At 37.9% G+C, this 18,358-nt stretch overlaps 1 protein-coding gene across 5 annotated transcripts in view; it reads right to left on the minus strand.

Annotated features, from left to right (window-relative positions):
- CC2D2A (coiled-coil and C2 domain containing 2A) overlaps positions 1–18,358 on the minus strand; it is a 136,520-nt gene that overhangs the window by 13,307 nt on the left and 104,855 nt on the right. For all 5 annotated transcript variants that reach the window (XM_038533339.1, XM_038533337.1, XM_038533335.1 and 2 more), the window contains 5 exons: positions 18,098–18,274; positions 12,896–13,099; positions 7,090–7,179; positions 5,198–5,311; positions 3,435–3,569 (listed from right to left, as the gene is read on the minus strand). In XM_038533339.1, coding sequence (XP_038389267.1) covers positions 3,435–3,569; positions 5,198–5,311; positions 7,090–7,179; positions 12,896–13,099; positions 18,098–18,274 — 720 coding nt within the window. The remainder of the gene's footprint in view (positions 1–3,434; positions 3,570–5,197; positions 5,312–7,089; positions 7,180–12,895; positions 13,100–18,097; positions 18,275–18,358) is intronic.

An 18,358-nucleotide genomic window follows, 5' to 3' on the forward strand; every position in this document is an offset into this window, starting at 1 on the left:
CATTTACTCCAGGGATACAGGGTGGTTCAATATTTCCAAGTTAATCAGTGTCATACATCACATTAATAAGAAAAAAGATAACCATATGATTACCTCAACAGATGAAGAAAAAGCATTTGGTAAAGTACAACATCCATTCACGATAAAACTCTCAACAAAGTAGCTTTAGAGGGAACGTACTTCAACATAATAAAAGCCATGTGTGATGATAAACCCACAGCTAACATCAAACTCAGTGGGGGAAACACAGAACTTTTCCTCTAAGATCAGGAACAAGAGAGTGATGTTCACTCTCATCACTTTTATTCAACATGGTACTGGAAGTCCTAGCTACAGCAATCAGAAGAAAAAGAAAAGGCATTCAAATTGGTAAGGAAGAAGTAAAACGTTCACTATTTGCAGATAACATGATACTATATAAAGAAAACCCTATAGATTCTAGCAAAATACTCCAAGAACTGATAATTCAGTTGCAGGATACAAAATTAATATACGGAAATCTGTTACAATCCTATACACTAATAATGAAGTAGCAGAAAGGGAAATTAAAAAAACAATCTTGTGTACAGTTGTGCCAAAAAAAATAAAATAGCTAGGAATAAACTTAACCAAGGAGGTGAAAGACCTGTACTCTGAAAACTATTAAACACTGATGAAAGAAATTAAAGATGACACAAAAAAAATGGAAAGATATTCCATGCTCATGGATTAGAAGAACAAATATTGTTAAAATGTCCATATTGCCCAAAGCAATCTACAGAATTAGTGCAATCCCTATCAAAATACCAATAACATTTTTTTCATAGAACTAGAATACATAATTATAAAATTTGTGTGGAACCACAAAAGACCCCAAATAGCCAAAGCAATCTTGAAAAAGAACAAAACTGAAAGTATCACAATTCCAGATATCAAGATATACTACAAATCTGTAGTAATCAAAGCAGTATGGTACTGGCATAAAAATGGACAAATAGATCAACAGAACAGAATAGAGAGCCCAGAAATAAACCCATGCTTATTTGGTCAATTAATCTTCAAAAAGGAGGCAAGAATGTGCAATGGGAAAAAGATGGTCTCTAACAAAGGGTGGTGGGAAAATATGCAAAAGAATGAAGCTGGCCTCCTTTCTTACACTGTACACAAAAATTCAAGATGGATTAAAGACTTAAATATGAGACCTGAAACCATAAAAATCCTGGATGAGAGCACTGGCAGTAATTACTCTGACATTGGCTATATTCACATTCTTCTAGATATGTCTAGAAGAGGCGAGGGAAACAAAAGCAAAATAAACCACATGGACTACATCAAAATAAAAAGCGTCTACACAGCATAGGACACAACAAAATAAAGGACAACCTATGGAATGGCAGAAGATATTTGCAAACAATATATCCGATAAAGGGTTAGCATCCCAAATATATAAAGAACAATGCGACCAAAACAACAACAACAAAGCCGGCAACTAATCCAACTAAAAAATGGACAGAAGACATGAGCAGAAATTTCTTTGGCCATACATATGGCCAACAGACATGAAAAGATTTCTAGTATCACTAGTCATCAGAGAAGTGCAAATCAAAACTCCAATGACATCTCACCTCGCACCTGTCAGAATCACTAAAATAGAAAACACAAGAAACAACAAGTGTTAGTGAAGATGTGGAGAAAAAAAACCCTTGTGCACTGTTGGTGGGAATGCAAACTGGTGCAACCACGGTGGAAAATAGTTTTTTCTCAAAAAATTAAAAAACAGAATTACCATATGATCCTATGATTCCATTACTGCGTACTTACTCAAAGAAAATGAAAACAATTACACACACACACAATGGAATATTACTGAGCCATAGAAAAGAATGAGATCTTGCCATTTGTGACAACATGGATGGACCTAAAGGATGTAACACTAAGTGAAATAAGTCAGAAAAAGACAAATACCATATGACTTCACACATATGTAGAATTTAAGAAACAAAACAAAGACAAAAAACCAGACCCCTAAATACAGAGAACTGAGGGTTGCTGGAGGGGAGGTAGGTGGAGGGATGGGTGAAACACATAAAGGGGATCAAGAGCACATATTGAGATGAGCACTGAGTACTGTGTAGAATTGTTGAATCATCAAGTTGTACACCTGAAACTAATATAACCCTGTGTGTTCATTGTACTTCAAAAAAAAAAAAACAAAAAACAAAAAAAACATTGGGGATACATGCTGAAATGATTTTTCTAGCAGATGCATAAAGTTCAGACCATTAAGACAGGTAATGACGATAAAAACAATCATAACAGTATAGAGTTTTCCCTGTGTGTTAGCTGCTTTACACTGATCATCTGCTTCATGGCTCACAACACTCTTCGACGTCACTGCACCCATTACCTTCCATTTACCAATGAGACGCTGAGGCTAAATGACATAAGAAACTTTCCCAAGCTCATTCAACTCTTAAATGATGAAGTTTAAACTCAGGTAGTCTGCCCTCATAACTCATGTTTTTAACTACTGTCCTATATGGTACGCTTCATAATTAAGTTTGCCCTCAATTACCTGGTGGGTACTGGGAGTCTCTCTTTAATAAAGGGGGGGCGCCTGGGTGGCTCAGTTGGTTCAGTGTCTGCCTTCAGCTCAAGTCATGATCCCTGAGTCCTGGGATCGAGTCCCACATCGGGTCTCCCTCTTCAGCAAGGAGCCTGCTTCTCCCTTGCCGTCTGCCTCTCCCCCTGACTCACACTCTCTCTCTCAAATAAATTAAATCTTTTAAAAAAATAAACAAGTAAATAAATAGGGAAGGGAAGGGGCACCTGGGGGGCTCAGTCAGTTGAGTGTCTGTCTTTGGCTCAGGTCATGATCTTGGGGTCCTGGGATCAAGCCCCACGTCAGGCTCCCTGCTCTGTGGGGAGCCTGCTTCTCCCTCTCCCTCTGCTAGTCCTCTTGCTTGTGCTCTCTCTGTCAAATAAATAAATAAGACCTTTAAAAAGAAAATAAAAAGGGAAGGGAGGGGAAAAGGAAAAGAAAAAAGGAAGGAAAGATGGAAGGAAGGGAGAAGGGAGAGAGGAAGAAGACGGAGGGACCCAGTCTTCTCAAGTGATAAATTTGCCTCACTTACTTCTCAAAAAGCCCTGAGTTAGGTACTTATAAACTCTATTTTGGAAGAGACAAGTGAGGAGAGAGCCAGGACATAAGCTCAGGTCCTCTGAATCTGAGTTTTATATTCTTAACGTCATTGTGCTTCTCTGCAGAATCCGGTGACTAATTCAACTGAAAGTTTAGGACAGACAGTCTTGCCACTGTGCTTGACACTATATTTCTATAACTGTTCTATGTGTATGTTTATATACATTTTTTGATACATAAAATATTATTAAATCAGTAGGTCTATTAAAAAAAAAAAAAACGAAAGCAACAGTCATCCAAAGGTAATACTTACATTATCAGGACCAATTAAACAGCCCACACTTTTTAAGGGACAGAATGTATCAAATTGACCATAAAAATGTCCACTGCAGGGATTCCATATTAAATAGTGACTTTGCTCCCGAGTTAGCACATAGGCAGTTGGACCCTGAAGGAAAATAGTCATTAAAACAGTTTCCAATTATGCAATTGAGGTCAAGATCAGTTTGCACACACAATTCATTATTTTAGCCAGACCCCTCATTTCTAAAATTTATGGCTAATGATGAAAATTAGCTTGAAGTTCTAGGTTGCACTGGATTTAAAAACTAAAATCAAATGTTCCTTTTTGCAAAATGTTTGCATTTATTAGTTCAGTATAGTAGACCAAATAGGGATAGTTGGTTAAGTACATAGAAGGCTGGGACGCCTGGGTGGTTTGGCAGTTAAGCATCTGCCTTTGGCCCAGGGCATGATCCTGGAGTCCTGGGGTTCAGTCCCACATCAGGCTCCCTGCATGGAGCCTGCTTCTCTCTCTGCCTATGTCTCTTCCACTCTGTGTGTGTGTGTCTCTCATGAATAAATAAATAAAATATTTTTTTAAAGTATATAGAAGGCTGATTATCTCTGAATACTATTTGTTTCTAATACCGTAATTAGTAGTTTAGATATAATAATGTAAATGTGTAGAAGATGTTTTGAAAAGATACACACCAAACTGTTAGTGAATACACCTGGGGCGGGGTGGTGTGTAGATTTGAGAGTTGGAGCCTGAAGAGGGACCTTAACTTTTTATTCTGAATACTTCTATATTATTGGAATATTATTATTACTTTTTTATAGTGAGCATTTATCCATTTATTGCTCATGTATGGATTTCCTTTGATGCTCACAATAGCCTTCCGGGGAAGGCAGGACAAAATTTATTATCCTCATTTCCTTATAAAGCCCAGAGTTGTGAATTGACTTGCTTTGAGCCCCACAGCTCATGAGGAATGGGCAGACCTTTGAACTCAGGCCTTGTGACTTCCTAGCCTAGTATTCTTTTCCTTGTACTCGGCTCCCTGGAAGATAACAGTGGAGAATGAATTAGTTTTTGGACGTGATATTACCTGCCCAGTGGCGACTTGTACTACCTAATTCCGCAGGATTCCTGGAAACTTGTGTCTCTTTTTGATACAGTCTTTGAATAAGCTGCTTCAACTCATGAATTTTGTAAACTCACACTCCAAGTGATCCTAATTCTCCCCAAATTTAGGGACATTTGCATGGGCTGGGGAAACATTCTAATAGTTGCCATCTCCAGTCTAATAAAAGTAACAATAGTATGAAAATATAGCTGCTAACATTATTTTCTTTGCTTCTGGGGTTATCTGCTGTGTTTCCTTTTGCCTGCTGGTTAGTAGCAGAGGCCGGAGGAAGCAGTTCATGACAGGAGAGATCTCTAACCTTGTCACATTTCTTCAGATCCCTTTCACTCATCCCTTAGCATGAGTAACACTCGATCACCAAGGGAATCAAAATTCTTAGGAACGTGAGCAGGTGGGGCCTTTGAGTGGCAAAGAGTTCAGATTTGCCAAAAAAAGCTCCCCCAACTGAAGCAGTGATCAGAGTCCGAGTACCACTAAAAACCATTTCACGTCTCATCACTGCTTTTCTCTGACCTTGGTGGAATCTCTGGGCCACTTCCCTTGGAACTCAAAGGATCGTTATGCAAATTAGTTCATAATCTGGAACATAACACAAGCATGTTAGACAACTATTCTCTTTTGTTGGAGCCAGCCTGAGTGGTCTTACCTCAGGAATAGCATTGCCCATCATGAGCCAGGCCTTCTTTCCCAGAAAGAGAAAATAATTACATAGTAATACTGCATGCTCTTCTTCATCTCCTGCTAGGAGATCCAGAAATTGCTGACAGAAAGAAAAGAAAAAGTATGTTGTATTGAATGACTGCTTCATTTTGGATTGGCCATACAGGATTTTAAAAAATTCACTGTTAAAATTAGTGCCTTAAAGTAGAAGACCTCTTTTAAAAATCTTTTTTCCAGATTTTGGCACTATGTTTTTTGTTTTTGTTTTTTAAAATTTAAACTCAATTTGCCAACATATAGTATAACACCCGGTGTTCATCACATCACGTGCTCTCCTTAGCACCCATCACCCAGTTACCCCATCCTCCCACCCACCTCCCATGCTGCAACCCTTTGTTTATTTCCCAGAGTTAGGAGTCTCTCATGGTTTGTCTTCCTCTCTAATTTTCCCACTCAGTTTCCCTCCTTTCCCTTATGGTCCCTTTCACTAATTCATTGAAGTGAACAAACAAACATTGGTATTTTCTCTGACACTGATTATAAGGATTTCTAGAATCAACACTTTGGGTGGGGGAGACAAATTTCAAAGTTTCACTTTTCATTTTGAATTTACGATAGCCCACCATGTGTCGAATAATTTTTTAAAGACTATTTTTACAGCACAGTTTTCATTTCATAGCATACTTGGGAGGAAGAGATTTCCCATCTACTGTTGCCCCCACCTAGTATCAATATCTATCCACAAAGTGGTATGATTGTTAGAACTGATAGACCAACACCCAGAGTCCACAGCTTATGGTAGGGCTCCCTCTTGGTGTTGTACCTCCTCTGGGTTGTGAGAAATGTGTAATGACATGCACCCATCATCAGAGTATCACAGAATGATTTCACTGCCCTAAAAATCATTTGTGCTTTGCCTATTTATATCTCCCCCTGCCCTGCTCCCAAATAGTTTTAAGCACATTGCATGCCTTAATTCCCCCTAGAATAATCCTAGAATAAACTTTTGAGGGAAGTACTCATCTTCCCATTTTATAGATGAGGAAGTGCAAACAGGGAGCGGTGAGGGATCCCTAGGGAGTGGTAAAGTTCGTCTGAGTCTGGAGCACATGAATTATTCTGTTCTTTGTGTATTTTCTTTAGATGTCTTGAGGTTGTAGAAATGCTACCTCTAATACTGTCAACATTATGTTAACCAAATATACTGAGGAATGAAAAAATTTAAAGTGTACTTAAATTTCTTTGGTTTAAAGATATCTTTCAAAGGGTGTCATAGGATATTGTTTAATTTTATGCAAACACAGTACCACATGAAATCCAGAAGCAGAATGAATACCTGTGATAATGTGTTCGCTTCATATAAGATCCATTTGCATGTTATGTAACATACATAGATTGTAAATTCTATGAGGGCATAGGCAATGTTTATTTTGTTCATAGCCCAAACTTAGTACAATGTCTGATATATAATAGTGGACCAGGAAGTACATGCAGAATCAGTAATGACATGGTGTGCCTTAAGAAGCCCATAAACTATGGAATATGCAAGTTCCAAATGTAATAGAGAATGTTAAGTTTTTTTTTAATAAATAAATCTGGGATATTGTTAAGGTCATACTGGGAGGGTAAATCAGTATTAAGACTTCTGAAATGTTTTTTTTTATTTTTGGTGCAAATAGTTTTTTCTTAATTTCTAAACTTGGGCAAACTGAACCAGAAAGAAAAAATACTGCAGAATTTAGCTCAGTATGCTAAACAGATGACCAAATGGATTTTATAAGGACTAATGAATGTTGCAATTTAAGATTATACAAGCCTTTGGCCAATGTTCAATGAAGTCAGCTCAAATTAGTAAATCTGTGAGAAAGAACTACTTACATCAGATGTGCTCCACAGGTCACAGATGCCAGCAAATGAAACAGTGTCAGGTAAGAAAGGAATCAATGACACATATCGAGCCACCAGTTCCTGTTTAAGCAGAAAATAATTGAACAGTTCCTGTTTAAAAAAATAATTTCTGACAAAATAGAAATCTGAATACTCTTTTCTTGCAAGAAAATTTCATAATATCACAAACATTTATGTGTACAAAATGAAGTGAATGCTCACCAAGTGTTTACTGAATGTTGTGTTAACATTATGTCATTTCATCCTCTGCACACATCCTATGAAGGAAGTCACTGTTAATATCCATCTTTTACAGATGAAGACACTGGCTCATAGATCTCTTTGAAATGTCCTCTTTTTTCCCCCTGTACTTCCTTACTTTCCCATATAAGAAGACTTTTCACAATAATCTTGTATTTTCTCTAGCCTAGTCCAGAAAGCAGCCATTTCTCCAAGGAGATTTTAGAGAGCAATAGTAATTAGAAATCAAGATCAGGGAATCATTGTAGTTTTAACTCATATTTCTGCAGTCTCTAAGGAGATTGAACATCTTTTCTTATACTTATTGGCCTTTCAAGTTTATACTTCTGTGAATTTTTTTTTTTTTTTTAAGGGAGAAAACTTTTTGGCACAGTCATTCCTATCCTTGTTAAATTAACAGAGTGAAGTAGTGATTTTTAAACAGTTAAAGCTGGTTTCTCCCAAATGAGTTTCACTGAATTAGGTTGGTAGGCCAGTCAGGTTACTATCACCTAGTATTGTTATAAGGAGAGAGACCGTCTGTGAAGCAAATATACAGCTCTTCCAATGGTTACTCTTTCATTCACATGATCAGTTGAGGTGCACAAAATAATAAAACTTCTATTTAAAAAGGAATCATGTCAAGGACAAAATAGAGAGGGTGAGCAACACTGCAAAGCTCAAGAAATGCAGGGCTGGCCCTGGGAAAATGGCTTTCTCCAAAAGGGCTGCTCTACTATTTTCCTTCTCAGGCTATTCCAAATCTAACAAGCTACTTCCTTAGAAGTACTGCCATTGGTGAGAATTTGTCTTGTTAGGAACTCCACTTTCTATTCCTTTGGAAAACCTACAAACCCCTGAGGTCTCTGTCTCACTCCCTCGTGTGCATGGATAAGGGAGGATGTAGAAGTGACTGTAAGAGGAGTTGGACCAGCAGGCACCACACAGAGCCCTAGGCTTTGGGGGAAGGCCTTGCTTGCTTGCAACGGTGGCTTACGTGGTCTAAGCATACACTTGGATAGCAGTCTACTGCATGGGCTGGGAGGCAGCCAGGCCTTGGATGTGTTTCCTTGGAAGACAGCTCTGATGGTAGACACGATGTTTAGCCCTACTCTTCAGGCATTATCTAAAAACCTTTTGTATTTTATCGGAACTCAAAGACTAAAAGACATTCCTACCCTGTCTCATCACCAGCCCAACTGGCTATTTAGAGAAAAGTTGCCCCGTGGCTGGCAGGATCAGTCCCACTATGAATTTCTGTTTCAGTATTTTGTACATTTTCTTATTGATTTGCAGGTATTTTTAAAATATATTCTAGTTGGTGTTCATTTGTCTATTATATATGTTGTCAACATCATTTTTGTGGTTTTTCATTCTTTGTGGTGTCTTTGATAAAACCCAAGTTCTCACTCTTAATATGGCCAAATGTATCATTCTTTTTCTTTATAGCTTGTGCTTTTTTCTATCTTGTTTAAGAAATACTTTCTATTTCAAGTCATAAAGATGAAAATGCCTTCACATGTAAGTCCTCAATCTGTCTGTACTTGAGTGATATGAAGTAGAAGTCTATTTTTTATTTTTTCCATATGTAAAAATCAGTAAACTTTGTGTAATAGTCAATCTTTTCCTTACTAATTTCCAATGCCAGCTTTGTCATGTGTCAGGTTTGAGTGGGTCATATTTGAGTGGACTTTTAATTTTTTTCCATTTTTCCCTTTGTTATCTGTGTGCCAATACCATCTGCTTTAATTACCATGGTCTCATAAATAGTCTGGATATATGGCATGGCAAATCTTCCCACTGAGTTCTTCTTATTCCTCAAGATATCTTGGCTATTTTGGCTCTTTGCACCATTGTATAAATATTAGAATCAGCTTGTCAAGGGCCACTATAAACAGTTTAAAAATCTAGTCTGGGGGCAGCCCGAGTGGCTCAGCGGTTTAGCGCTGCCTTTAGCCCAGGGTGTGATCCTGGAGACCTGGGATCGAGTCTCACATCAGGCTACCTGCATGGGACCTGCCTCTCCCTCTGCTTGTGTCTCTGCCTCTCTCTCTGTGTCTCTCACGAATAAATAAATAAAATCTTTAAAAAAAAAATCTAGTCTGACAGGCTTTGTCTTTTAACTGTAAAGTTTAATCTGTTTGCTTTGTGATTACTGGTAAGCATTTAAACCATTTCTACTACCTTATTCTGTGCTTATTTTTCACATTTTTTTCTACATTTCTTTTTGTTCTCCCCACTCTCTTCATCCTCTTTCTTTTCTTTTCTTTTCTTTTTTTTAAGATTTCATTTATTTATTCACAAGAGACACAGAGAAAGGCAGAGACATAGGCAGAGGGAGATGCAGGCCCGTTGCAGGGAGCCTGATGCAGGACTCCATCTCAGGACCCCGGGATTATAACCTGAGCCAAAGGCAGATGCTCAACCATTGAGCCACCCAGGCGTCCCCCATTTTATTATTTTATCTCCTGCCACTTTGAAAGTTACATGCACTTAAATTTTTTTTTTAAGTGATTAATCTAGAAACTTCAACATGGGGGCATCTTGGTGGCTTAGTCAGTTGAGTCCCCAACTCTTGATTTTGGCTCAGCTCATGATCTCAGGGTCATGTGATTGAGCCATGTTGAGCTCCACACTTAGCACAGAACCTGCTTGTCCCTCTCCTTTCCCATCTGCCCTTCACCTGCTTGTGCATGGTCTCTCTCTAAAATAAGTAAATAAAATCTTAAAAAAAAAAAGACATTTCAACATGAATATTTAGCTTAAACTCTAAAAGTTAATAAATATCTTTGCTCTCCTCTTGGAAAAATACAAGGGTATTAATATTATCAATCCTATCCTGACATATATGCATTTTACCCCAGGATTTTTGTTTTATCACTGTTTTTCATCCTCATTACTATTATTATTGATTTGAAGATAATGCCTGTTTAGATTTACTCACAAATTTCCCATACCATTATGTGTAGTGTCTAGGATTTTTTTCAGAGTTTTCCTTCTCTTTGAAGTATATTTTTTAGAAATTTCTTAAGTGAGAATCTTCTGGTTGTAAATTCTCTCAATGTTCGTGTGAAAGATGGTTTCACTGGATATAAATAAATAGTTTGATGGCCATTTTCTTTCAGCCTTTTGAAAGCCTTCTCTGACTTTCATTTGTGCAGCTGAAAAGTCTATTGGATGCATCATTGATCTTTTGTAGAAAATCTGTTTTCTCCCCAGCTGCTTTTTTATTTTTTTTATTTATTTTTTATTTTTTTATTTTTTTTTCTCCCCAGCTGCTTTTAAGATCATCTTTGTCTTTGTAGTTCCCTATGGTATGCCTAGATTTTAATTTCATTTTATTTATCTTGTGTTGGATATATTGAGCTTCCTGCATCAGAGAGGATTGTTGTCTACATCAAATTTTATAAATTCTCAGTTTATCTCTTTGAACATTGCCTTTCTCCTTTCATACAGGTTTAGTCCTCCTCCCTCTATCCTCCATGTCTCTTAACCTTTCCTTTTAATCTTCTATTTTTTTGCTATCATTGTGCTATATTCCAAGTAAATTATTTGCATGCATATTCCAGTTAACTAGTTCTCTCTGTACTTACCTGTATGTAACTTAACTCTGTATTTTACTGTATTTAATGTTTTGCTTGAGCCAGTAGCTCATTTTCTAATTTTAATGATTCTATATTTCTATAAATACCATGCAATATTTTTAACAATCTGCCTGTCAGTTCTGATAGTCTACTGTTCTTCTGTCATATTTTCAATTCCCTGGATTTCTTAAACTTAGTAAACATATCTATTTTATATTCTTAGTCTGATAATTCTAGTATCTGCAGTCTTTGTGGCTGGATTCTGCGGTGTGTTATGTGTACTAACTCTCACCATCTTCATGGTGACATATTTCTTCATTGATGATCTTTTATATGGTTGTGTTGCTTGGAACTTTGGAACATTTTCTGTTTGTTTTTAAAAATTGTATTTATTTATTCATGAGAGACATGCAGAGAGAAAGGCAGAGACATAGGCAGAGGGAGAAGCAGACTCCATGCAGGGAGCCCGATGCGGGACTCGATCCCGGGTTTCCAGGATCACGCCTTGAGCCAAAGGCAGACACTCAACTGCTGAGCCACCCAAGTATCCCTTTTCTGTTTGTTTTTAAGGCTGAGGAAATTTAATTTAAATTTCAATTATATTTTCATTTGAAGTTTTTTTGGGGGGGTCCTACAGGCAGTGTAAATTCCAGTCCCAAATGTGAATAAATACAACTTAGTGATTGGGAATTCTGTGGAGAGACTTTTCACATTTCTCTTCCATCCAGAGTCAAGACTAAGACAGGCAAAATTCCTTGCAGGGTAGTTCCTGATTTAGCCACTGTTGACATTACCTGTCAATGGTCCTAACTGTACCTGAGTCTCTAATTCAACCCTTCTGCCTACGCTGGCACCACGTATTAACTCCTTGCCCTATAGCCTTGTGGCTGTCTTGAAGCCCAATTTGAGGCATTAGGAATTATCAGATGACCTCAGAGCAAATGCTATTTCAGGCTCTCACCCTTATGAAATCTGCTTCGTGGTTTCCTATTTCCTGTCTCTCAAGTTTCCCCCTTCACCTTATTTCTATGTCAGCCATGATTTTAAAGATTTTTTAAAGATTTTATTCATTACTCCTAAGCGTTCTCTCCTGGGAGAAGTTTTCTGCATTATTTACTATGCTAAGAAGAATAGAGGGAAGTCCCTATTATGGTTTTTAATAAAAATTGATTAATAAAGCAAGTGAAATGTGGAACACAGGTTTTTCTTTTGATATATCTTTATCTGCAAATAGATATATCTTCACTGTGTTCCTAAATTATTATGTTAATGACTTATTAGTAGCAACTACTCCCTATACTACCCACTCACTAAAATAGTTATGGGTTACAGTATTCACTTAAAAATAGCCTGCTTAACATATGACTTCTGTTCGTGTGTGGTACCCCATCAGGGTAGGGTGCTTTGCAGCCAGAGAATGTGCATATATATTTAATGGCCCAGTATGGTTATATTCTGTGGTGATGAAGTTACATGTTGTGCATCCTCAAATCTTGGAAATAATTTGCTTAATTTGAATTCAATGATGCCTATAATATTAAGTATAATATTGAATTGTTATCTTGCTATAGTAGAATGTGCATGATTTCTAAAGTGAGAGGCCTAGGATCAAATCCCAAAAACTGATGGAAGATACATAATGAAGACATGTTTATGTAAGACACTGCAAAAGTGTAAAGCATCTTCCAAATGTTAATTTCCAGAACCCAATATAGTGCCAGGGACACAGGAAGCTCTGCATAATTATTCACTGAAACAATGAACTAAGGATTACTACCCTCTCTGGTACCTTCAGACTTTTCTACAGAAAGTGAGCCTCAGGGTAATAAAAAAGTGTTAGTCATTTCTTTCACCACTAATGATCTCAATATAGGGACTACTTAAGTACTATGAAATAGAGTAATTAAGAGGGCAATATATTAAAATTTTAACACATTTTTAGCAGCAGCCCTGATTGGCTATGAAATACTTACTGCCGTTGCCTGAGGATTGTTGGGACAGGCATCCAGGAGCTCCTGTGGAGGGTTTAAAGGCTTCAGGTAACGAGTGACAAAGACAGTTTTTCCACTTATGTCAGTCACTGTTGTGAGGCACTGGCGATGTGGAAACTTTAAGGCACATTCAGTTTGAAACTTCTCTGTTGCTTGAAGCAATTTCTCATCTTCCTGAGAATCAAACTTTAAAAACAAAGATTATGGAGTCACATATGATTACTGGAGACACAGCAGAACTTGTTGAAAACCCACAGTCAACCTGAACTACATATGTGCTTTTAGGAACTATGATTAAGTGACTCCTTACAATATTGTCATGCTTCTATTTAATTATATTTATAATCTAAAAATTAGGTGGATTCATTAAATGCTTAAAATATATTGAACAGAATTGAAAGAAAGTAGTCAATAGGCAAGTAGCCCTATGGAAACTTTAAACACCTCTAAAAATAAACTATGATGTACTAATTTTGATTGATGTGACCAAGCAATAGTTTTATGTGTATTTTGACATTGGTTTTAGAGCGGAGAGGGCTTCAGAAATCTAACATATCAAATGCAAAGCTTGAGCAACTCGTGTTAAATGCATAACAAATTGACAGATATATGTTGGTATGTTAAGTTTTGAATCCATAATCAATGTAATACATAATAGTAATGGGTCACAGGGAAAATGGAAACAACTAAAAAGAACAAATGTATTATGTTTATTTTAAGCCTTTCTTTGATCCAAGATGAGCTACCAGTTCCCAGACTTCTGGTAGTAACTCAAAGCAGATGAAACAGAACAATTTTCATTTGCCTTTAGACACATGTTGTGACTTTTTCCCTTAAAATTATTGCTAAAAAAAAAGTTTGAATAGAGCAGATATTTAAATGTTTTTACAAGATTTTTGTTGCTTAGTGTAAAAGTATACATATAGTTGCTTACATTTCAAAGGGTTTCAAGACAAACTCAAATACAATTTTTTTATTTTTTATTTATTTATTTTTAAAATTTGGACTTTTTTTTAAAGGTTTTATTTATTCATGAGAGAGAGAGAGAGAGAGATAGAGAGAGAGAGAGAACGAGTTGGGGGAGAGACAGAAGCAGAAGGAGAAGCAAGGTCTCTGCTGAGCAGGGAGCCTAATGTGGAGCTCTATCCTAGGACCCTGGGTTCATGACCTGAGTTGAAGGCAGATGCTTAACCCACAGAACCACCCAGGCACCCCTGATCTTGTTTTTTATCTGCAGTACTAGTACCACCTGGCACATAGTACATGTCGTAATTGTTTCACAAATACTGTTCAGTGAATGAGCAAGTGCATAGAAAATATCCCCTTACTTTTTGATGACTTCAAATTGAATCTAGGCTATCCCTGTTGTTCTTGATTACTGTTACATTGGGGCTGGACTGTGGCTTTTGTTTCTAATTTGATTGCTACATCCTGAAGGATTGGGGTGGCGGTTGTGGGGATTAAGTAGGAAGCACCTCCAGAAGCCTCCCATATATTCTCATGGGATGTCCCTGACATCTGAATTTGAATATCATCATCATCATAACCACCTACTGCTCACCATAGTGCCAACACATGGTAGCTGCCCAGCAGACATTATGATGGAGATATAAATAAATGAAAAAGGTGAGCTCCTAAGACTTACTTGGTATGGGTGTGTCACCGACTCCTGGGATAGAACTGTCACCCCAGAAATAATATAACTTTATTATAAAGATGGGTAATTAGGAAACAAGGGTGGTATGAAACAAAGCACCTAGTGAATTCATCCATTTCCCTTAAACTCATTCATTTACTTACACATCCAATTGTTTGCTGAGAGTCTAAAAGGTTCCAGGCACTGTGAATAAATGAGTATGAAACAGTACCCTCAAGTAACTTCTAGTCTAGAGGAAAGCATTAATAATAATTTCAAGTCAGGCACTTGAAATACTTGACCAGAGATTCTATGGAGATAAACATGGTGTGCTAAGGAAGCACTTAAGAGGCAGAAATAGGCATTGTCCAGAGACAGCAGCAAAAACCTTGAATCAGTCCTGACCATTGGACTTACAGATTGAAGAAACGGTGTCTAAAACTTTTCCTACCACTTGGGCCTGAATGTGCTGTTGTGTTTTTTGAGTACATATCTAGTGCTTCATGAGAGCAGGGCCTATGCTTGAATCATCTTGTGGTCCTCTTGCACTGAGCATACACAGGTAAGCATTTAAGTAAGTATTATTAATGGCCATTAATACTTGCTTAGGTCATCAGGATGCCATTTAATAGAGCGATGCAGTGATTTAAAGAGGAGTATGCCGTATTGGTAATCCAAGAAGTGCCAAAGGAAAGCTAAATACTAAAAGAAGTTGGGTAAAAAAAAAAAAACAAAAAAACAAAAAAGAAGGGATCCCTGGGTGGCACAGCGGTTTAGCGCCTGCCTTTGACCCAGGGCATGATCCTGGAGACCCGGGATCGAATCCCACGTCGGGCTCCCGGTGCATGGAGCCTGCTTCTCCCTCTGCCTATGTCTCTGCCTCTCTCTCTCTCTCTGTGTGACTATTATAAATAAAAATAAATAAATAAATAAATAAATAAATAAATAAATAAATAAAGGAAGTTGGGTTATTACAAAACAAATTAAGGGCTAACTGACAAATTCTCAGTTTGATTCAACATGAAGTTTGGAAGATTTCTTAACTGGGTCAATTTTTTAGCTCTAGGTTAGTGTCAGAGAAAATTGAATGGGTTTAAAACCTCCCTTTGGATAGCTGCACTATGACAGCTCCACCCATCAGAAATCATTGTCACAGCTGCACTGTCTCTGTAAGAAGTAGCTCATGGATTTTATAGGCTTGGACACAGTAGAGATAGTGCCCAGGATGCAGGTTACATGCACACCTATAACTTCCTACATTCAAAGCTAAAAATGGGCCAAAAGACAAAGCTGGACATCCTTTAAGGAACTTTAGATGTCTGTGATTCATTGTCAAGAGATCACACATATACTAGGACCTAGCAGCTTCCATAAAGTGGCAAGGGACAAAAAGCAGCTAAGTGAAAGCCTAATAACTACTAACCAACGAATGTAAAACAGAATATTTGGTATACCTTTTTAAGCATGTCATTCATCTATCAGAGGCAAGAAGGAAAAAAAGAAATGAGAGGAAGACTTTATTAACAGAAATAATCTATTTTTAAAAATTTACTTTTATCAAGACAATGTAGTTACAGTAGGAGTTTCAGGAGTTGCTACCGATTCTTACGAAAATTCCATGAGTAAATCCATTTAAAAAGTCACAGGGAATGGGTCCCCATGGGATGATCGTGGAGGGAAGACTCTGATCTGCTAATCCTGGAAGTTGCTGATTAAGTGGAAAAACAGTTCCAGGTTGTAGCCTCTATTATCTTAGGGTGAGAGATTGTCTCTCCTGAATCATCTGCAGGGGAACCACCGAGTAGTGTTTTCTGCCACTGTGTTTAGGACATCTGAGTGCCTCAGTCCACATGCCTTCCTCATCAAATAGCAGCAAAGAACCTGTGTCCTCCAAAGGGTTTTTTAAGCCCTTGTTTCAGAGGCCTAAGAGAAATGCTCCATGCAGCCACAGCGGGGCAGTGAAATGCCACCAAAGGACAGCCTAGTTTACCTGGCTGTAGGCAGGGAAGGTTGCAGGACCTGGGGGCCCTTTCAGAGCCCAACGGGGGTCAATGCTAGGAATTGCGCCAGGTGCTAAGGCGGCTCTGGTTTTCAGGCTTTCAGCCGAGGTCACAGACTGCTTTCACATGTTTTGTAAGCTCACCTCCAGATGGAGTGCTTTTTCTTCATTAGGAATACATAGAAATAGCAAAATCATCTTTTGTCTGAGAGCATTTTTCTATGTCAACATGCTTGTTGGCTTTCTCTTGAATTTATACATAAAGAAAAAACATTCAGAATACATACTTCACTTCCTAGAAATATTCTGAAATGCGTATATTTTGCCATGTTTTCTAGAGAACGTTTTTGTCACACTGTCAGTGACAAAGGCTAACATAGAAGATTAATTTGAATTTTAGTAGATTTATTTTTCCAATAATCCTTGCAAAGGGCAATAGTATTTTTCCCTGTGAACCAAATTGTAATACTGTAAAAGAAAGAGGAATGTACTCATTTTTCCCCATCTCCATCTGAGTCGTAATAATAGAGTCAGCATGAGAATGCAGTTGATGTTTTTAGTAGGTGACAAGCTGGGTTTAAACATGAACGTGAGCTCTGTGGGATTTTTATCTGCTTTTCTAGGCTGCTGTATCTCCATGCTTGAAAAATGCCTGTCACATAGAAGATGCTCAGTAAATATTTTTGACTATGTAAAGTTTCGAGTCAGACAGACCTTTAATCGTTAGCTCTGCATTTACTGCCTGAATGAACTGGAGAGTTGAGCCTCGTTTTCCTCCTGTCTCAATCGGAGACCAACTGTACAGTACAGCTGTGAGTATTAAGAGAGCACGCGTGTCAAATGTCTGACACGGTGCTGAGGACTGAGTAAGAACTCAGTACATGGTGGTGGTGGTAGTGCCGATTGTATTAGTTTTTAGAATAAAGAGGTCATGATCAATACTTTCTCCCCAGACCAATGAAGGCAGCGCACATCAATGCTGCATAAGCATGTTACATTGAGAAAGTGTCTCCTGGCTATAAGGGTTGGGACACAGTTGCCAACAAAAGGAAATTCTGGAAACTCTTAGTTGTAGATCGGTTCAGAATTAGAGGTACTTTTGCATATATTTATTTGTTTCTGTCCGAAGGCACTGAAATGAGGTAACCCCTGGAGATCTAGCCTTATGATCCTATACATTGATTCAACCCACAGCACAACCAAGGATGTGAGGTTAGATATGGAGATGTATTTTGGCATGCTTGCCAATAAACATCAATATAAAAGAGGAGTCCGCTATTTTTTCTTCCATTAAGAAAATTCTTCTAAACCTGGACCATGTTTATGTTTGTCTTGCTTGAAAGTTTAAGTTGTTGATCAACCGAATTATTGGCTCAATGATACAAATCTGCAATCTCATATTCTGTTCAGACCGTAGAGTAGTGAATGGACAGTGTAAGGAGACCTCTGCATGTGCCATGCAGTCTGCATTTACGAAGCATAGCCTAGCAAGCATCTGTTGTGTCTCATCAACATCAGACATGCAATTCTAAAGTGGAAGTGGTGTTACCTTTTCTCGAACCAACTCCCCGGGAACCAGCTGAGGCTCGATGGTAATGAACAGGGTGATGTAGGAGCCTTCACTCAGGCTTCGTACAGAGTCAAAACCCCGCTCCATAATCATGCTTCGCTCCTTACTGTAGCCCAGAAGAACAGGGGGAATGTCTATTTTAAATGTTCCATCAATCTGTGAAGAACATATGACTTGGTAAACACACTGGTGGTTTTCCAATGGAAAAATGGAAAATGGACTCATCTTTATTGATGAGTC

Source organism: Canis lupus, chromosome 3 (assembly GCF_011100685.1).
Source record: "Canis lupus familiaris isolate Mischka breed German Shepherd chromosome 3, alternate assembly UU_Cfam_GSD_1.0, whole genome shotgun sequence".
Classification (NCBI taxonomy): Eukaryota; Metazoa; Chordata; class Mammalia; order Carnivora; family Canidae; genus Canis; species Canis lupus.